This window comes from Acromyrmex echinatior, chromosome 2, assembly GCF_024713525.1.
Source record: "Acromyrmex echinatior isolate Ae372 chromosome 2, ASM2471352v2, whole genome shotgun sequence".
In the NCBI taxonomy this organism is placed as follows: domain Eukaryota; kingdom Metazoa; phylum Arthropoda; class Insecta; order Hymenoptera; family Formicidae; genus Acromyrmex; species Acromyrmex echinatior.
Window position 1 is genome coordinate 15,564,740 of NC_141853.1, and position 22,036 is coordinate 15,586,775.

Here is a 22,036-nt window from a genome sequence, read left to right on the forward strand (position 1 = left end):
TTTCTTGTATTTTTAACGTTTACTTTATGATTAATAAGCTGATTTCCGATAAAAAGGTTGCATTTATCGCTGTGTCACGTTTAGGACAATAGTTTCACATTGACAAATATTAATGAGTTTGAAATTAAAAGCTCATCCGGTCTACGATTATTTTCCGTGATGTAAATGAACAAACAATGTGATATTGACGAGGTCACTGTATAATTAAAAAGTGAGTCCGAATATATTCTTGCGGACTATTAGCTATAAAATATCGATCATTACTGTGTGCATAAGTAGAAACGCGTTTGGTGAAAAAGTGAAATTGTAGTTAACGTTCCGTAACATTATGTTTAACGTTTAATAGCTTAATAGCAAATGAAATATTTTTATTAAGGTACAGTTACAAACTCTGGTTTTTTGAATTTTATTTCTTCTAATATCAACACCATAATTAGTGAGTAAAAAAAGTATTAAAAAAGTGAAGAATAACTGAATAAGTGAGGAATAACTGAGTAAATTATACATTGCTAGACAAATACTTTTTTAAATCGCAATGGATGCGGATCCAGTAACAACATCTTATTTATCGATCATAATTTATTCTTTACTGGGAACAATTATTACAGCATTAATTGCATTATATTATTACGTCGAAACTTTTCGAGCAGTTCGTCTTATAAAAAAATTACCAGGTATGTACATATTAACAATAAAAAATGTTTAATTTCTGGTTCGACTGTATGTTCGCATTTGTAATCTCTGTCAGAATTGATTTTTCTATATTGTCCTACAATAATTTTCTTTCTTTTAGGTCCATCATCCATACCTATTATGGGTCATTCATTACTAATTGTCAAAGAGTCTCCCGAATTTCTGTTCCAACTAGCTGTTAAATATTATAACTTGTATGGGAATGTAATCGGTGCATATTTAGGCACAAAAACAGTAGTTTTTTTGTCAGATCCACAAGATATTGAAATAATCCTTAGTAGTTCTGAACATATCGAGAAAGCTGAGGATTATAAGTAAGAAATCAAATTAACTAATAAAAATTTACTTATAAAAAATTTATGGATATACAGAGTGCATCAAAATTCGGACAAATCGAACAATTTCTTTAAACAAAATGTTTTTAACGAAAAATTAAATATTACAAAAAATTCTTTTACATGACACTTGGAGGATACATCCCTGTAGAGCACAATTATTCGATATATCCCCCATTAGCTTGAATGACGGCCTCTATTCTCGGTCTAAAGCATTCGCACGCACGTTGTAATGTAGCGCTGTCCATGCCGACAAATGTTGCCTCAATAGCGGTCCTTAATGATGTCACATTGGGATTTGTTTGGCTCTTTTAACTATGCTCCATACGTAGTAGTCCAAAGGATTTAAATCTGGGCTGTTGGGAGGCCAGAATGAGAGCCGAGACGAGCAACTCGGTGTCCTGGCAGCCTCAGAGAATATCTGTCGTATCTTTAATGTGTATGATTTGTACATGATGTATCAAAGGTCTTCCTCGACGATTCGATGCATTGTTGGCTCGCTTACATCAACAATCGATGCTAATTTTCGCAAAGATTGCCCTGAATTATCCGAAATCAGCGCTTGAGCCCTTTCAACGACTGCGGGGGTCTTCGCGGTGCGTTCTTTCGAGTGACTCTTTCTCGCTGGCACATTGGAACCTTCGTTGGACTGTCCTAAAGCCGTATATTTTGCCACAACGTCATAAACATTGATCTCGGATATCTAAAGAACCGAATTATTTCCGTCGTTGAGCGCCCAGCGCGAAGGCCTTCGATGATACCGCGATGATATCGCGGCTCTTCGATTATACTCCGCACTTGGTTTCAACATCGCGGCCATTTTGAAAATATGACTGTTTATTAGAAGCATCAGGCTTTCTCGGCAACAACAATCTCTGGCGGAAATAATATAGCGGAAAATTGAAATTTGTGGATTTTGACGTACCCTATATATATTTACACTGAGAAAAAAAACTGTTGATTCAATTAAAGTCTATATTACAGGCTGCACTAACATAACTGAATAATTCATATATATTTTTATTGACATAAAGGCATAAATTATTATTTCAATAATCAAGCCCTTTATGTCAATTAAAATATATATGAATTAATCACTTATGTTAATGACAGCCCGTAATATAGACTTTAATTGAATCAATAGCATTTTTTTTCTCAGTATATAATGTGTTTTATTCCTATATGTATGTTACAATTAAAGATACAAATTCTATTTTAAATGGTCTGTCATTTATTATAAGATACTGCTTATTACTATTACTATAATTAAATAATCCTTTATTTATCTTCATCTGTAGACTGTTTAAACCATGGCTTGGAGATGGTTTGCTGATCACATCGGGCGATAAATGGCGCAGACATAGAAAGGTGATTGCGCCTACATTTCATATGAATATCTTAAAGACATTTGTGCCTTTATTTTATGAAAACAGCGTAGATCTCGTGAATCGACTTCGCGATAAAATTGGAAAGGAATTCGATTGCCACGATTATCTATCAGCCGTAACGGTTGACATTTTAACAGAAACAGCAATGGGAGTTAAGAAAGAAAGAAGATCAAAAACCGGATATGAATATGCCATGGCCGTGATGAAGTATTTATTGTTGCTTCCTTAAAATTACACGTAATATTTTATTAAATATTTATCATATAGAAAATGCACTCATTATAATTTGAATATTGTAGAATGAGCGATATTTTACATCGAAGACATTTTGATGTATCATTACGGTTCGATATATTTTTCAAATTTTCGAAGTTTGCAAATCTCCAAAAGAAATTCCTTAAAACTATTCATACATTGACAGAACATGTAATCAAAGAAAAATCAAAAGATTTCGAAGAAAAATATGAAAAATGTCAACAATTAAAAGACGCACAAAACGATAAATCAATAGAAGATACGAAGGTAACCGAAAATGTAGAAAACGCTAAAATCAATGCCGCTAATTATATGCATTATGTAAGAGATGATCTTGATGACATCGATGAGAATGACGTAGGTGAGAAAAAGCGACTTGCTTTCCTAGAAATGATGTTAGAGTTAAAAAAGAATGGACAAATGACTGATGAAGAAATCTGGGAAGAAGTAAATACCATCATGTTTGAGGTATCACGATACTTTCAATTTTCTTTCGAGAGTAAATTTAGTTTTGTTATAAATCTTTGAACGTGAATTTTTATAATTTAAATTTTTCTTAGCTTCTACAAAATATCTTGTATATTGCATTGCTATAATAAATTGTAAGTTATCAATTTACTAAAAAAAAGTAATTATCGATGTGTTACAGGGTCATGATACTACGGCGGCTGGCTCGAGTTTTGCACTTTGTGTCTTAGGAAATCATCCAGATATTCAGGTACCTTCATTATTACTATTTTTAATTATTAACTGATAGTTTCTCATCGTTTGCATATTATATTTGTACTGAAAAATTGTTGTACACTGTTTTATTAAAATACGATTATTTCAAAGTATTTAAGAAAGCTATCAAATCTTTTCGATCTTCGGTCCTCTTGACACCATAGAATGCCATACTTGTTCCTGGGATAAATTTCTTGGGATCTTCAAGGTAGTCATTTAAGGTCTCCTCATTCCACACAATAGCTTTCTGCTTTATAGCGTCCGTGGATTTAAATCCCGAAATAGCTAGAAGAAAAATAAAACAGTTACATAATAAATTAAATTTCTATAATATATTATTATTTAACAGTGTTATATATTTACGCATGAATATTATTAAGTAATTATTAAAATATTTTTTTTTTAATTCTTTTTTATTAAAGTATTTTTTCAATCGAGATATTGTCTATAAAACATAAAATATTTATAATAAAACACATACTTCCACTAGTCTTGCCCACGATGCCATATAGGTTAGGACCTATTTTATGTTTTTCACCCTTTCCCGTGGTATGACATGAAATACACAACTTCATAAATAATTTCTTACCATTGACTGCATTGCCCATTTTAACAGATTATTTATTTGTCGATAACTAAATTTATATTTAAATTAAATTAAAATATATTAAATAATTCAAAAATTTTATTTTTCGCGATCTTCATTCCTTTCTGAGAACTAAACTAAAGATCGATATGTTGCTTGGTTTCGATAACAGTCATATAATAATTCATTCCATGCGAGCAGTTTACTCCCAAAAATTCGCTTAGAAAATGCATTAACCGACTAACACAACGTTTTAATTGCTGGAAATGATTTAATTCGACACCTCTATTCTAAGAAAAAATATTTCTATACACTTAATTTTTTTATGTGATCGTTGAATAGTTAATCATTTTTTGTTTTAAAAAAATAAACTAAACTTCGAATAAAAATTCCCAAAAAAATTCTGTAAGCTTGATTGAATCATAATAAACATTTTTTGTTTCTAGACTTTTTTGATAAAATCAATAATTTTTGAAATAAAAAATGTCTAAAAAATGTCTTGAAAAATAACTATCTTTATAATTTTTTTCTCACGAACTAATCACTCAATCAGTATAAATCAAAAACAAAAATATTTGGCCAATCTTAAACTATAACGAGAATTTTATTTTATTTTGATCTGTACCATTACTAACAATGTACCATTAACTAAACTTTATTAATAAAACTGCGTCTGCGACTCGTGTGCGGTCTTAACATCGAATCGTGAACTGATATTGCAGCTAGCCACAGCTTGTTTGAAAGTTGAAATATTTATTATATATCTACAATAGGATATAAACATTAATAAAACACCAATATTTTAAATATTTTTATTGCATTTTTATTCATTGAGATCATCTTTATTATTATTATCATCATCTTTATTTATGTATTTATTAGAACATCTACAAACTAAAGAACATTTCAAATCCGAAGCCAAACAAGAGCATGTTATAGCTGAATAATGAGATTTTCCGACACAGGAAGGCGCGCCGCGGACGTGCTTTCAGAACTATATTATAATAAAATTTTCACTATCAATAACAGTATAGAAAATAAAATAAAATCCTCTTTACAGTTTAAGATTGGCCGAATATTTTTTATTTTTTGTTCATACTGATTAGATGATTAGTTCGTAAGAAAAAAATTATAAAGATATATATCATTTTTCAAGCTTAGATATTTTTTATTTCAAAAACTACTGATTTTATCAAAAAAGTCTAAGAGATAAAAAATGTTCATTTTGATCCAATTAAGCTTCGAGAATTTTTATTAGATTTTTTTATAAATTATTCAACGAACACATAAAAAAATGAAGTGTATATTGATGTTTTTTATAGAATAATATGAGAAATCGAATTAAATCATTTCCAAGCAATAGAACGTTAGTTGGTTTATTGGTTAGTGAATTAAAAATGAGAGTAAACTGCTCGCTTATTCTCTATTTTGTTTTAATTCTATGATTTTCACTGTGCAGGCTCGCGTACACGAAGAATTAGACACAATTTTTGGTGACAGCAACAGACAATGCACTTTCCAAGATACCATAGAAATGAAATATCTCGAGAGAGTTATTATGGAAACTTTGAGACTTTTCCCACCGGTACCTATGATTGCCAGACGCCTTAATCAGGATGTAAAAATAGGTAAGCTATTTAGATTTAAATACATTATTAAAACAATAACAATTATTATAATATTAGAGGTGAGCGTGAGTTATAAGTTGCAGCGGAAAAAAAATTTTATAAAAAAGTATAGAAAAACTACATAGTAGATTGAGATAAGATCTTAGAAATTCTTAATTTTTAGTAGATATTCGTAATGGAACGTACTACGTAGACTGACGTTGTTTGGGCATAGAGGATTTATTAATTTTTCAAACAAACAACGTCCCACTACGAATATCTATGAAAAATTAAGAATTTCTTAGTCTCTCTATATAGAATATTTTGTCTCAATCTATGTAGCTTTTCGCAAAAATTTTTCCGCTAGAGGCATTTACTTTAAGAACTCATTTATAAATTGAAGAGAGATATACATTATAATTAATTTATTTTATAGTTACAGGAGATTATATTCTTCCAAAGTCTACTACAGTAGTGATTCTACAATATCAGATACATCGCTTAGAGAAATATTATTCAAATCCAACAGTTTTTAATCCAGACAACTTTTTACCGGAAAATATACAAAAAAGACACTATTATGCTTATATTCCTTTTAGTGCTGGGCCAAGGTGTTTAATATTTATTAATATTTTATAGTAATAATTTGTTTCTTTTTTTAGTAATCTTTTTTCTACATATAAATAATAAAATGAATAACTTGAATAACTTAACCGGACTCTCACTACTTAAAACAACAATAATGTCAATTTAAGGCTAATAAAAGTCAACGCAAGATGAGGTGCGTAATCTTAATGTGGAATGACTTAACTCCAATATCTCTGTGATGTTTTCTTTATTCACAATGAACGTTTCGACTCTCTTTTAAATCTTCCTCAGCATATAATCGCTTTCTTCATCAAATATCACGCAAATATAACTCGGTAGTCCGTCAAGGCAAGAGAGACCTAGAGAGTGTCTTGACGGACTACTGAGTTATATTTGAGTAATATTTGATGAAGAAAGCGATTATATACTGAGGAAGACTCAAAAAAGAGTCGAAACGTTCGTTGTGAATAAAGAAGAGATCACAGAGATAAATTGGAGCTAAGTCATCATTCCATATTAAAATTACGCATCTCATTCTTTTTCGATTCTTATTAGCTCTATTATTCTTTTTTCTGAAGCTTTTTTGAACTCATAGTTAGAAAATTACATTTAAGTTTAAATGTTTATTTTTGAAATATTGATATGTAAAAATATTTTGTCATATTCCTTAACAACAATATGTTTTTCAAAGGTCTTGTGTGGGACGGAAATTCGCTATGCTGAAATTAAAGGTTATGCTATCAACAATACTGAGAAATTACCGTATTATTTCTGAAATACCGGAGAAAGATTTCCTTCTACGAGGTGATATTATTTTAAAAAGGCATGATGGATTCAAGATTAAAATTGAGCCGCGCACACCAACATCTTGTAAAAAATAATCAGAAATTAACAACCCCATATCTGCATAAAGCTTAAGTCAAATATAAATAGATTGACGTTTGCCCTAGTAAGACAATTTATTATCTACTTATTAATCTCACTTGAGTAAGTATATTTCTCTAATAATTTGCTATTTATTTTTCTAATCAAATGTAAGACATTGATGGAAAAATCGATATTATATATATTATATTTAAAACTACAAATATTGTCAAGACATACTGTATTCTACAACTTATTTAAAAATAGATTTGCATTACCAATATTATAGAATTTATAATATTTTGTTAATTTTAAGAATTATAATTTAAGCTATAACTATTCATAAAATTAATAATTATTTTATTATACTTAATATAATTTTGAGCAAATAAAGCGCTATAAAAAAAAATCATGCAGTTCAATCTTACAATTCCAATAATATATATCTTGTACACATCTCATATATCTTGTTTCTTTCTAAAAATACTGTAAATTACCCTTACATTTTCCGCATAAAAATTTAAATCTAATTCGTTTAAAAAAATTTATTGTAAAAAAGAATTGAATTACAAAATATAAAAGTTTCTCTATATACAAATGACAAAAAGCTACATGTATAAGAATTAACATGCACCATGTACATCAAGATTAATTAAAAATACTAAATGTTTTAATGATGAAAAAGCGAAAATACTTGAGAAAAATGGATGAGTACAGGTAATTAATTCTTGAGATGTCCCACATCTCTTCATTCCCACTGATGATCCATAATGTTAACTTTCTGCGCTCGTTGCTTTCGCCATTTTCTAAAGTCTACGAAAATGAATTGCAAAATCCAAGGTAAAATAAATACACTATTCATTACTAGTAGGGAAATTTGATACATTTTGTAGCTACCAGTCCAATCCTTAATAATTCCTGCAATAAAACATACGTATAATATTATATTACAGATTAGATATTATATAACAGTCTTTCTCTTACCTACGATGGCACCAAAAATTATCGTAACTAAACTGCTGATAATGGAGTTGATACCGTAAGCCGAGGCAAATTTTTCTATGTTGAGATCTTCTATGATAACTAAAGGCTGCGGAACTAGTAGCCACGATCGCACGGCGCCAATTAATGCTATCGTAATTAACGCGCCTTTAAATGTATGTTCACATAGCAGAAAACCTATATATTGTGAGTTTTATATGTTATTTTAGAAACTAAAAATTGATCATAATTTATTTATTATAGGATTAAATAATTACCCATTCTTGCGAATCCCATTAAGATTGTAGCGGCAAAAAATATATACTTCGATTTTATATTTATTATCAGTGTAAAAACTGACAATAAAATTTTCGACGCCAGCTCAGCTATTCCACTAACTGTGACACTCAGTGCGGCATAAGTTTTTGAGTATCCCGCATCAGTCATCATAAGAGGAAGAAGAAAAGAAAAACCAAAGTCGGAAGAGCATACAAAATTGACGCCAAAGCATAAATTTATGAAACAGAAGTTCTTCACCAAGGACATGTCCACAAGTTCTCTCAAAATGGTTATATACCTTTCATATTGGCAAGATAAATCAAAGTGTACATTATAAAGATGGAATTATACATTATAATATCATGAAAAATAAATTACATTATGTACATATTATATATTCAATTATGCAAATAGTTGTTAGTAGTTGTATGTTTACCCTATCATTTTTTGTTCTTTCTCAATATTTTGCGCTTCTTCTTTCTCCTGGATTTCCTTATCTTGTTTCTCTTCCTCCTCCTGGATTTCCTTATCTTGTTTCTCTTCCTCCTCCTGGACTTCTTTATTTTGTTTCTCTTTCTTTTCTATGATTTCCTTATTTTGTTTCTTTTCCTTCCCCCGATTTTTTTTATCTGCCTGTCTTTCGCTGTACTTCTTTTCCAGATGAAATAATTGTATATCGCTCAATAAACAAGTTGTGCGATTCGCTAAATTAACTAAGTTAGGAGCCGAGATAGCTGATGTACGCCTCGATAAATTTTCCCATATAGATCCTGATTTTGCTCTTCCATGATTCTCAATTGCTGAGACTGACGCGACTCTTTGCGTAGAAGTCTTGTAAACAAAATTATATGGAATAATAATAAATAATAATAAAAAGGCAATAGGAGTCGTCGCTAGATATAATTGCGCAATGTGAAAAATTAAAATTATCTTACATACTATGTTACAATAATTTAAAAGGTTTGAACGTTTCTGCTCATGTTTGGGCCATTTTCAGCAGAAATGAAATATAATTCTATGATTACCTCTGTAAGCTGATTGTAGTAATCAAAAGCCTCAATCCATAATATTTTTATTGAACCGTATTAATGAGAATCAAAGGATAATCTGACTAACTCACCTCAATCGATGAAACCACGAACATATATAATTATAAATAATATTTGATTAACATCGTTTTTTTTATTTAGATATAAAACGACGTATATTACTTTTAATTACGGTTAACAACCAGTCTATGAACTGTAATGGTTAACAAATTTATCAAGGAAGATTCACTTCTTCACAGACGTAATCATGGAATTATATGATTTCTGTTAAAGATGCCCAAACATAGATAAAAACGTCCAAGTTTTTTAAATTATTGTAATATAGTATGTACATGAATTATTATATAAATATAAAAACGTCCAAGTTTTTTAAATTATTGTAATATAGTATGTACATGAATTATTATAACATAGAAAGGTAATTTTTGAGACTGCGCAATTATATCTAGCGATGACTCCTATTGCCTTTTTATTACTATTTATTATTATTCTAAATATAAGGGGCTCATTAATTTATTATTTTTTTATTGTAATTTATTAAAATTATATGGTTTTTTTTGTCATTTATGTTGAACATTTTTATTTAATATTTTTATTTAATTTTTATTTAATATTATTCAAATATTATTATATAAAAAAATTAAAATTTAACTGACAAAGTAAAATCGAGATTTTTAAAGTTTCATGTATTTTTGTCACCTTAACAGTTTCAATTAGCAACGGCATTTCTGAGCTTCTTCCTTCCTTGAGACTACAAAGACTGTTCCATTTAGTTTTAAGAGATAAGTGGACCGTGTCAATAGTTGAACGACGATTCGACAGTGCCAATTCCTGAGAAATATTTTGTCTCTTCTCGCGTGCTTTTTCCGCACGAACATCTTCCAGCTTCTTGGCATGCCATTCCACAGGATGCATCATTATCATTCCAACGACGCTATGAAGGCTTAGAGCGCCTATTATTGCCGCAGTACCTAACACAAATACCAAACAAAAATGAATTATAATAAATCTCGAGAACTTTCTCTTTGTGACACTTACCGCGAAAACCATAGATTGGCAGCATTTTTTCACATAATGTAGGAAAAATAATTCCGCCCAACCCAATGATGACTTGCGACGCGTACATTACCTAAAGAAAAGAACAAATTTTTTGATAAGTTAAAAGAATTCAATGTTTTTAAACACATTTAGTAATTAGCCATTAATTGATTTACTTTTGCTCTCTTCTTTACAAAGTACGAGTTGAAAACTGTGTTGGTAATTGTAAAAATTAGGCCCAATCCAAAGCCTTGAATAAGACAGATAAAAGCCATCTCGTATATGTTTCTGACGAAGGCTATTACGATATTAGGTAACGCAAAGAAGAGTGCACCTACGATTCCAACCGGCCTTGTAGAATATCTCTTCAACAATGTATTGGTAAGCAAGCCTGCAAAAATCATTTTTAATATTTAAGTAGAAAAAAAAATATAAAAAGCATAAATAAAAAAAATATTTAATCGATATGAATAAACTACTATCTAAAAAATATAACTTTTTACACACTAAAAATATTAAATAATGTTTATGATAAAAATGTTTGAATAATTTTTATGATAAGATTTATTATTTATTATCTATATCATATTTTACTAACTAGTAATTATACATTATGTTTAAGTTGCAAACATCTGCATTTTATAGAATATATTACTTTAGATATTATATTATCAAGATCTTCTTCTGCTTCTTACGTTAGATTTCTGACCTGTGTTTATGGCCTCTTTCATATGCTTGTGATGTGCACGCTAATTATTCAATTGCCACAAGCATATGGGATCTATAGTTTTAATGCCGGTTCCAAACAATAGATTTTTCAAGAAGTGTTTCTGTGAGCAAGAATACTCTCGGGATGTTGCCGACCTTTTCCGAGAGGAGACATAAGCGTAAATTTTTTTGTGCTCTTTATTATCAAGATATTTTATATTAATGATATAAATAAATTTTTAAATAAGGATTTTATTTAACTTATAATAAAATTTAGTATCTTGGGTCTCTATTCAATGTTAAGACCTCCATTGACAGTAAAAGTACATTTCTTCACTAAAAATAATGCTCTAAGTTGATAATTATGATATATTTAAAAAAATGCATGACAATAAAATAGAGCGTTTTTTCATAAACAAAAATTCGACTATATTTAAATACAAATGCTCCTCGTGATTTTCATATGTCGGAAATATACGCATTATATAATCGCTTACATGCCTTATTTCGATCAATGCACATGTCATTCGATTTAATTCTTCGTACGAAAGTGTTAGTTATAAAACTTGCAAGAAGCTGATGACTTAACAGACTTAACTGATTTAACTGATACCGATAAGAGCAGAAAAATTATGTTTATTTCAAAAGCCACTTAATTTTCTTATCGTAGAATTTCTTCTTCCGAGAAAAGTTTATCAAAGAAATGAATAATAAAAAGTATACATTTTTTTTGCAAATTCACTATTTACAAATCGTTTCTATTAAATTTATATAGAAGTTAATTAATAACTATGCAAATATAATTTACATTAATCTTTCCTTTAATTTTAATGATTAAACATGATACATGGACTTACTGGCAATAGAATAAGTAACCATAAAAACGGAATTAGAAAGGCTCGTTGCGAACCCCGCCTGTCCGGAATCTTCAAAAAAATCACCAAAGATTATAGTAAATGATGACATTGGAGCTATTGTAGTGAACTGGAACAGCGAAAAAATGAATGTTAATTTTTCATTACGTATCTATATGCAAAGTTCTTCAAATTCTTGTTGGGAAAAATTCTGAAATGATTTTTAAACAAATGTTATTTGAAGAGTGATGTATCTATTTCAATAGCTTAGTATGTATTGAACACATTACTACATGTCTACTATATATATTATTATTAAACTGACCATAATTAATATCATTGCTAGTGCAATCATCCATCCCCAACCACCGTCTGGTGCTAAATCTTCTAGAGTAATTTCGTCCTCTTCATTTATCAGATCTTCTACCTCTCCAGTTATGCTATTCTTTTTTTGGACAGCGTTATTGGTAGTGGATGTATCGATCATTGTACCGTTCACTTCTGTTATCATGCAATAATTAGTGTGTCCGATGAATACACCTAATATTCGAATAATTGAATAAAAAATGAATGAAAATACTCATTCGAATACATTTCTTTTTTATTTAAAACGAACAAATATTAAAAAACGAACAAATATTTTTTCATTCCATTTAAATGAATATTTTTTTAATATGATTACGAATATTTTCATTTCATATTCACTTTGACTCTGCACATAGCTTGAAAGCCTACAGAGAAAACAGAAATCTATAAAAACAATGATTACGATTACATCGTGCGCTTAGTCCGCGACTTATACGATTTAATCTACACTGAGAGAAAAATGTTTGGCATTTGTAACTATAATCACATATTATTATTAGGTGTTGGAATTAATTCGTAGCGTTTTACAAGTGATGGGAAGTATTTTCATTAATGTATTTTTTAATGCTCATGTGAAATAAATAACATTCTTTCATTAAAAAACGCTACGAATTAATTCCAACACCTAATATAATTATGATTACGACTGCTATAATAATAATAACAATAAACTATGTATATAGTTCTAGCACCATATGTATATAGTTGACAACCTAAAATGACTATAATTATAGTTATTATAACCATAAAATAGTTGAAATTACCATAAAAATAATTCAAGTTACTATAATTTTATAGTTATATTTTGGGACAATCATAAAAAATATGATATAACTATAATTATAGTCATTTTAGATTGCCAACTATATACATTTGTTGCTAGAACTATACATAATAATAATAACAGTAACTATATACATAGTTACTGTTATTATTATTATAGCAGTAATAATCATAATTATAGTAATAATTATAATTACAAATACCAAACATTTTTCTCTCAGTGTATAGATTAAAGACATTTTTATTGAAAATAAATAATATATCTCAAAATTTAATATCCACAGACCATAATAAACGCGCTCAAAATATCCTATAAAATATTTATAATATTACTGTCACATAACCGGAATTATATTGAAATATGTATGCTCTGTCAAATAGATAGATTTATAAATAAAAAATGTATATCTTTCTAAAATATTTTTCAAAATTTCTAAGTTTCTTTTATGAAATCTGAATATTACAATGATAAAAATAAATAAAATTCATTTTTTTACTTATCAAAATACCGGTTATAGTTAAGAGATAACGATTGCTTATTGGAGCTTTCTTTTTCAATTTATATGTTTTTTGTTTGAATGAATATGAATACTGGTTAAATATTCGTAATATCGTTAATAGTTTTTTTGTGAATAAATATTTTTTTAAAACTCAAAATTTTGAATATATGATTACATTTTTTTTACGTGAAAATTTTGAATAAATACAATTTAGAGCTCAATTACAATTTTTATATTCATCGGGCATACTAGCTTTCCTAATTTATTTGAGCATATTAAAAAGCGTCACAATCTTCGCAAAATAAGATAATATAATAAAAAAATTATTTAGCCGAAGAAACTAAATCATAAATACGAAAATAAAATTTAAATATTGTACTTATAACTAATATTAAAAATAAGGAAATAGAAAAATAATAAAAATGTAATATTTTATATATTCAAGTGCCATAATATCTGATTAATTAATAAATGATTTATAGAGAACAATTTTATAAATAATTTAATAAATACAATAAATTGTTTTAAAAAAATATCTAATTAATATGTAAATAAAAATATCTTTTGTAATAAAATAATTTACAAGTTTTAAAATGTTTAGCAGTATCGAATTATTGAGATCTTTCTAGGATGCCTTATGAATATTAATATTATTAAATTACTTGTCAATTTAATTTGTGATATTAGTACTCTAGTTATGTAATGCGTTTCAAGACTGAAAATTAAATTCGCCGCGCAGTTTATAGAATATGTAATAATAAATTTACGAGTTGTTGAACTATTTAAGCACTAAAGAGCTTGATATTTAAGACATTTACTTCTTTTTGTGTATTCACATTACAATCATAAACGTACTTGTTTAATATTGTTAAAAATATTAATTTATTTTATTGAATTTGGTATATCTTCTTTTAGTCGTATAAAAAATAAAAGTTTTCCAAACAGAATAAAGATTTTATGCATTGATTAGAATTAATATATTGATATAAAATATATTTGAGTAATAATTTTTTTAACAGATATATTATAACATGAGATTAATTATAGTAATTACAATTATATATTAGCATTATTTAATTGTAATTTGTTTATGATAGTAGATCCTTCATTTAATAGATTAATCAAATCGAACTATATTTTTCATATTTTTATTGCACTGGATTTGTAAATAAGGTTTAAGTATTTACCTAGCAAAATAACGATAATAATAGATAAAGCAATAATTTCAATACACTTCCACGATAATCGAAGGTAGACTGTTTCCGACTAAGCGGAGCATGCCAGAAATGATTTCGAAGTCGTCTTATCTACGTAGTAGAAGTGTCATCGTATTAAACATCCATTCTTAAGCCAGAGTGAAATATTATCATTGCAGCATTCGTAAATACGGAATCTCGTGGAAAAATGTAGAGGTAAACATAATGTTTTATGTACATTTTCTGATCTTCGTAAATGCTCCAATTAAGTCAACTGTCATTGAATTTAATAATAAAGGACTTCATTCTTTATATAATTATTAATCAACAATAAATACGAGTAACTTAATATTATAAATTTACTTTAAATGTAGCAATAAAACAAATTATTAAGAAAATAAGCAATTTTTTTATAATTAAGATAATAATTTAGAAAATAAGCAATTTTTGTAATTATAAATACTCTTTAATTTTTCATTTCTTAAAAAATATAATAGTACATATATATAGATAAAAGAAGCTTTTATTATATTAATTTTGTAGAAAAGTTTGTAAAAATTATGTACAAAAGTCTTGACAAAATAAAAGATTGAAATAAAAAGTTTTAAATAATTATTAAGTAATAATATTTTTTTAAGAAATATAACTCTTAAAAAAATGCATTCAAAACTGATAAAAAAAAACTGATCATCAATGAAAGTTAATTATTGATAAACAACTGATGAAGAACTATTCATAGCAACTAATGACAGTACAATCCGTATAACTTCTAAAATAACTTTTAATTCGACGACAGAAGTGGGAAAAATATATGTAATACATATTAATTTTTACAGCCGAGAACTTATTAACTGCGGTATCACTATTTGATACCTGTTGACATTTTTTTCACTATCTATATATAACATTTCTCACTATACATAGTTCATTATAGCGATATGAAGTCAAATTGACCTTACATCACTATTAGAGTTCATTTGTCATACATTATCAGTTGAAGGTTAATAAAAGTTAATTAACTAACTGATAAATAACTGATGAATAATTATTCATTGCAATGACAGTACAATCAGTATATTAAAATAGTTTTGCTAGTTACTAAGAAAAAAACTCATCAATATTTGTCTAATTTTGTCAAGCTTTATAACTAATAAAATTCTTATGCGCTGTCCAGTTATCAGTTAGATGATCAGTTATCCTCAGTTATTGCCCAGGTGTTACCTGTTCATTATTTTTATAAACTTGCATATAAGAAATCTGACAGATAAGAAATCTGCGGCTACTATGTGTGATTTACAATGTACATAACATTGTTCAAAGATGTACGTCAGATAAACGCTGTTTTAAGGTGAAAGATTTTATAATACTACGCTTTTCATTCTCCTGTATAATTCTTACTCACAAAAAATTAAACTCTTCTGCATCCACCTGTCGGCGATGACACTTGTACAATAACATATGATGTTCTGTAATGACTGATTATAAGAAGTAGGTTACTGATAATGATCATCAGTTAACATTTAGTTTTAATGATCAGTTCTTATATCATTCTAAAAAATTGATTAGACACTGAGTGCTTTCGTTACTAATGACTAATTTTCACTTTTTCGCTAGTTTGTCAGTTTATAATTAAAATATTGTGAAAAAAAAACATATATAAATTTATGATAGTAAATTAATACCTAGATGAATGGAAGTTACTGGAGAATTTTTATTTTAAAGTTTGTTTAAAAAATTAGAAAAATGAATATTTGAAGAGTTATTAGTGAATTCGAGAAAAATCTTATTATCAACTGATAATAATAATAATAGCGCTTTTGACTGCAGTTGATTTGAGTCAACCGGGTTGAATTAATGACGTCACATTCTTTACTATTAGTTAACGTTACAATTAAATACGCTTGTTACTTATGACATTATTTTAAATTAAACATCAAATTAAACAATTAAAATATGCTATCTATTTACTCCTCTCCACTTATTTCCACTCCCACTCTTGTAAAAAAATACATAATTGTGAAAATATACTAAGTAGAGCAAGTATGCAATGTCATTAACCCAAATCAGTTCAAATCTGCAAAAACAACAAATTTCCGAATAATTTCCATTTATTGTAATCATGGGACAGAGACCTCAAAATTATTTTAAACTTTCAAAATTATTTTATATGAAATCTCTATGTATAATCCGATAATTACATATGCAACCATGAAAAATTATTGTATAATATTAAATAAAATTGTATATTTTATCAAATAATTTTATATGTGGTGAAAAAAATTATTTGTAATCAGATGAAATCTGTATAACAATATTTCAACTAATGATTATAAAATGATATTTAATTTGATGATACATATAACAATAATTTTATTTTAAAATAAGAAATGAATAATATTCTCACACAATATACTACAGAAAAACTAAAGTAAAGGCACCTGTGCAACGTTTACTCATCTTACATCGTATACTTCGCAGTTGCATAACTTAAGGCATAATTTGTTTTATATCAGCGAATGCAATCGCGTGTTTTATATCACAATGCAATTGTAAGCGTACTTACTATTCTATTTATAGTATAGATTAATGCATGTTAGCACAGAGGTGTATATATAATATTAATAATTAAGATTCATATAATATTTACACTTTTTCTTTTATTGAAAGGCACGCATTTATTCTAAAATTCTGTAATATATATAACATAAACTATGTATATGAGTACATTTATCGGCAAAAGTGAGCCGTAAATATTGACCTTAACTTATTATTATTGTAATATCTTCCAACTTTATAATAATTAATTTTATTGTTGAACAAGTTTACAATGTAAAAACATATTTATTGCATTGCATATTTCATCATATGATATTATAAAAACATTGTTGCAATTATTGGCATAATTTTATTGATAAAAGCAGGTAACGTTTTATATATAAACCCAATACCTATCGCCTCTTGAATGCTATCTATCATGTATATGCAATATGGACACAGATAAAACGTATAACCAACGAAGGTCGACCAGTACTGCAAACGATTCGCTTGTGACCACAGTGGACACTGACGTTAACAATTATTTGCCAATTATATCAACCGTTTCAGATTACTTAGTCTGGCGAGTCGTAGAAACGTTTGTGCTGCTGACTAAGAAGAAAATAAGTAAAGCGTGAGTAATGTACGAAACAGTACAAGAAACAGTTGAAAAAGTTTATAGAAAAATCAATTTTTTATGATTAATGGTAAGTTTTATTGTATTTATTATTTATATATATATATATATCTTGCACCAAGTAATAATTTAGTACAGTTTCTGTAGAGACATTGACATTATAGCCTAAGTAATAATATAAAATAATGTTAATTCATATACATACATTTAAATAGCAAAATGACGTTTTAATGACGTCTTATTGAAATAAAAGGCATCATTTGATATCATCTTGCTACTTAAGTGGTTGTTATATTATTATTTATTTGATAAAACTTATTTATTGCACAATTTATAATCTTACACATGTTATCTTGCACTCTAGATAACGTAAAATATAATATCACAAATGATAATGTATTTGTAAAGATATTGATATTAAAGAAAATTTACTTCGCAAATTATGTGTACTTTTTTGGATATATGACACAATACAATAGATATTTTTTTGTTCAGCATATTTGCCTTAATCTGATTATGCCTTGTGTGTCATACAACTACTTCAATTTACTGAATGCCAAAATAATTTGTCCCTTATGTTACATAACATACTTGTTATATATATTATTCATCACTTTATATAGTTTCAAATATACGATTTGATTGACTACGCACGCAACGATTATTCGTTCTAAATCCCCCGTTTGACCAGTATATTTTTCCACAAGAGTGGGAGACAAGTGGAGAGAAGTAAATAGACAGCGTATTTGATTAGTTTGAAACAGAAAGTCACACAGTAGTGACAAACATATTTGATTGGCGGTTAGTGAGTGGTAACGGTATCGATTAGAAAGTGTTTGTTTGTGACAATGTGATTTAAAGACGATTGTTGGCAATTTAGCTCTCGATAGTATTTTTTAACATTACTAATTTATAGTAAACCGTGTGAGAAATCATTTCCGTGATGACTGAAAACAAAAAAAATGGTATTAAACAACAAGCTCCAGATGGTGGCTGGGGTTGGTTTGTTTGTCTTGGAAGCAGTCTAATTACGGTAAATGTTAACAGAGTTATTATTATATTACACTGTTGTACAAAATTTACATTATTAATTCACGTCTAATAATATCTGAAGAAAAATACTTATGTTACAAAGAAAATGACGCAGCAAAATTTATTATTAAAAAAAAAGTATTATGTACAATGGAAAATGGTAGAGAGAATTACTATTTTTTCCAAGAATTCTCAATTTCATAAATACATTTCACAATACATCATAGTTATGTCATTTTTTTTTTATTTTTATTATGTTATATTAGATTATTAAATCTTTAGTTCTATGTATATTTATTAATAAATAAATTGAAACATTAAGTGTAAGACACACAGTGAAAACAATATAGAATTAAATTAGAGTTAGAAAAAGTATTAACATAATATAGAGTTTTATAGAAAATCACACAACTTTTACTCATTTGCAATAATAATAATTGTATATACGAATATACATATATATATATATGTATATATACATGTGTATATAGAAAAATCTTATTTGTTATATTCTATCAATAACAACGTAAATTACAGCTCTCTTTGCGATCCTTGGATCCATCATTCGGATTACTATTTAAAGATCTGTTGGAGAATCTTAATGTCGATTCCACATGGACATCAATTATAATGAGCGTCTTAGATGCCATTGTCAATTTTTCAGGTAAAACATGATTTCTGTAACATTCAATTTACAAAAATTGTAATTATTGTGTCATTTTTAAAAAGGAGATTATTTATTCTTATTAAAATAATCATAAATTTACAGGTTTTTTAATTGGTCCATTATTAAAAAAATATTCTTACCGACAAGTTGCATTTTTTGGATCTTTGCTAAGCTGCAGTGGTTTAATAATTACATCGCAAGCTAATAGTATACCATATATCATTTGCTCTTATAGTGTATTAGGAGGTATATAAATACATAAATATATGTAGAAACTCTCTAACAATTATATAACTTTGTCGTCTAAAAGATGCAAATTTTTATAAATAAAATTCATTTTATAACTATAATTTATCTTATGGTAGGTCTAGGTACTGGCCTTGCCATGGCTTCCTCCTTCGTCGCATTAAATACGTTTTTCGACAAAAAACGTGGACAAGCAGTAGGCTTTTCCATGGCAGGGAACGCGTTGGCAATGATGTTTATACCATTGGTAAGTGATGTACATAGATACTTGCGAAAAGAAAAAATTTTTAAATTATTTGTACAATTTATTTGTACAGTTAGTACATATACTACTGGATATATACGGATTTCGCGGCACAATACTTATCGCTGGAGGATGGGCATTACATTCTTTAGTGGGATCATGTTTGTTACGTCCACTTGAAGCACAATCGCCGGCACCACCAGTCGAGGTAATTATTTTAATCCATAAAACATTGAATTAAGTAGTTCCACATATTTTACATCCCAAATTTTTATATTAAATTACTAAGAAAAGGGTATGTGTATTAACTTATTTATATAATAATATTATTAAAATCTAATAATACATATTTCTTCTTAGAAAAAGTCTAATGAAGAACAAGAGAACGAAGCCTTATTAATGAAACCGAATCCTGAAGCACGAAGGATGTCAAATGGATCAATGTGGACCAAAGATCAAATCGCAGACATTGAAACACTCTCACCTCAAAAGAAATCGTTCATGAAGAAGCTACAAACATATTTTGACTTGGATCTTCTCAAAAATTCGATTTACTTAAATGTCGCTTTAGGTTGCAGCTTTTTTTACGTGGCTGAGTCAAACTTTAAATTAATGACTCCTTTCTTTCTCTCGGATCTCGGTGAGAGTTGTAAATGTATAACTTAAATGTAATCAGTACCGTAGCAAAGGATGTATATTATCTTGTTAAAAGAGCTTCCCTGTGTTCTAAACATGGAAATATTGAAAGTTATTCGCGTTATATATAAACAAATCTGTTTAGAGCAATATTATAGGGACCTTGAAAGGCATCGATCTCAGCAAACATCCTCGCTACGGCACTGCTCGTGAGTTATATAAACTACTCGTAGGAACATGACGAATGACAGGACTGAAACAAGCGGAGGTAGCCTTTTGTCTGTCCCTGACTGCATTCACCGATATCCTCGCTAGACTGCTTTTGCCGACATTATTCGACAAATTCGGTTGGAAAAAACGCATAATTTTCTGGATCTCCAGCTTCCTCGTTGGAATCACACGCTCCAGTAATTCTGTGCCATTAAAATTAAAAGAGCTTATTATTAAATTTCATTGCTATATATAATAAGCATTTATTTATATTTTATTTAACTATATTCATTCAAAATTATATTTAATTATCAAAGTAATTTTTTTTATTAAAAAAATGTGATATTTATTCATTATCAAAACAGTTGGTCAATAATAAAGGCTTTAATGTAATTTTACAAAAACTTATGAGCAAGTAGAGAAATGTAATATTTCTTTTTTTTTTTATACAGTATTAGCGGAACAATCAGAAAAAACACCGTTGATTGTCACATTAGTAATAGCTGGATTTTTACGTGGCGCTACATTAGTGAATTTAAATCTTTGCATATCTGAATGTTGTACTTTGAAGAAGCTACCAAGTGCATTTGGTATGTTTATGGTGTTTAAAGGTTTATGTGTAATCACTATGAGTCCTTTAATTGGTACGTTTTTATACAATAATATAAGAGGTAATAATGTTTCTTATGTATTAAAATAATAACGCGTAGATTAATTCCTTATTTTTTTGTTAAAAAAGGATACATCAGAGACGTCAGCGGTAGCTACAAAATCTGTCTTCACGTGATGACTGCCATGATACTTGTCACATCTATCGTGTGGAGTATTGAATTTTTATATCGTGTCTTTTGTAGACAACTTGCTATTGTTAAGAAATTACAACAGAATGCAGCAGAATAACATTTTAAATTTAATATAGTAGTCTTATAAAATTATCTAATGTACTTTTATCAATTATGTCAAATTCTTTCAATTTAGTACGGTATAAAAACTATTCAAATAAATCATTCTTTATCAAAGTAACTTTTTCTTAGAT

At 28.0% G+C, this 22,036-nt stretch overlaps 4 protein-coding genes across 8 annotated transcripts; 2 read left to right on the forward strand and 2 right to left on the reverse strand.

Moving 5' to 3' along the window:
• Positions 1-254: 254 nt before the first annotated feature.
• On the forward strand, positions 255-7,322 carry LOC105147170 (cytochrome P450 4g15). Of its 2 annotated transcripts, none has more exons than XM_011058012.2 (9): positions 255-376; positions 514-674; positions 794-1,007; positions 2,327-2,623; positions 2,716-3,139; positions 3,321-3,389; positions 5,440-5,608; positions 6,024-6,198; positions 6,867-7,322. In XM_011058012.2, the coding sequence occupies exons 2-9, from the start codon at positions 536-538 to the stop codon at positions 7,054-7,056; spliced, it is 1,677 nt and encodes a 558-aa protein (XP_011056314.1). In that variant the 5' UTR covers positions 255-376; positions 514-535; the 3' UTR covers positions 7,057-7,322. The 2 variants fall into 2 exon arrangements, with proteins under 2 accessions (XP_011056314.1, XP_087258842.1); XM_087402716.1 differs by having other exon boundaries at positions 257-436.
• LOC105147169 (cytochrome c) lies at positions 3,398-5,433 on the reverse strand. Its single transcript, XM_087402717.1, has 2 exons — positions 3,876-5,433; positions 3,398-3,679 (listed from the first exon to the last, which is right to left on the reverse strand). The coding sequence occupies exons 1-2, from the start codon at positions 4,000-4,002 to the stop codon at positions 3,495-3,497; spliced, it is 312 nt and encodes a 103-aa protein (XP_087258843.1). The 5' UTR covers positions 4,003-5,433; the 3' UTR covers positions 3,398-3,494.
• A 247-nt stretch (positions 7,323-7,569) lies between the features above and the next one.
• LOC105147168 (uncharacterized) lies at positions 7,570-14,892 on the reverse strand. 3 transcript variants are annotated; one of them, XM_087402713.1, is made up of 10 exons: positions 14,785-14,892; positions 12,274-12,488; positions 11,952-12,078; positions 10,563-10,777; positions 10,387-10,477; positions 10,048-10,319; positions 8,736-9,130; positions 8,299-8,597; positions 8,024-8,218; positions 7,570-7,957 (listed from the first exon to the last, which is right to left on the reverse strand). In XM_087402713.1, the coding sequence occupies exons 2-10, from the start codon at positions 12,457-12,459 to the stop codon at positions 7,788-7,790; spliced, it is 1,950 nt and encodes a 649-aa protein (XP_087258839.1). In that variant the 5' UTR covers positions 12,460-12,488; positions 14,785-14,892; the 3' UTR covers positions 7,570-7,787. The 3 variants fall into 3 exon arrangements, with proteins under 3 accessions (XP_087258839.1, XP_087258840.1, XP_087258841.1); XM_087402714.1 differs by having other exon boundaries at positions 12,274-12,449; positions 14,785-14,880; XM_087402715.1 differs by lacking the exon at positions 14,785-14,892 and having other exon boundaries at positions 11,952-12,020; positions 12,274-12,425.
• A 2,933-nt stretch (positions 14,893-17,825) lies between these two features.
• Positions 17,826-22,023, forward strand: LOC105147167 (monocarboxylate transporter 1). Of its 2 annotated transcripts, XM_011058008.2 has the most exons (10): positions 17,826-18,035; positions 18,589-18,998; positions 19,535-19,661; positions 19,767-19,910; positions 20,030-20,157; positions 20,228-20,362; positions 20,515-20,794; positions 21,042-21,197; positions 21,453-21,644; positions 21,740-22,023. In XM_011058008.2, exons 2-10 carry the CDS (start codon positions 18,909-18,911, stop codon positions 21,898-21,900), a joined length of 1,413 nt encoding a protein of 470 aa, XP_011056310.1. In that variant the 5' UTR covers positions 17,826-18,035; positions 18,589-18,908; the 3' UTR covers positions 21,901-22,023. The 2 variants fall into 2 exon arrangements, with proteins under 2 accessions (XP_011056310.1, XP_087272971.1); XM_087416845.1 differs by lacking the exon at positions 17,826-18,035 and having other exon boundaries at positions 18,075-18,998.
• The last annotated feature ends 13 nt before the right edge of the window (positions 22,024-22,036 follow it).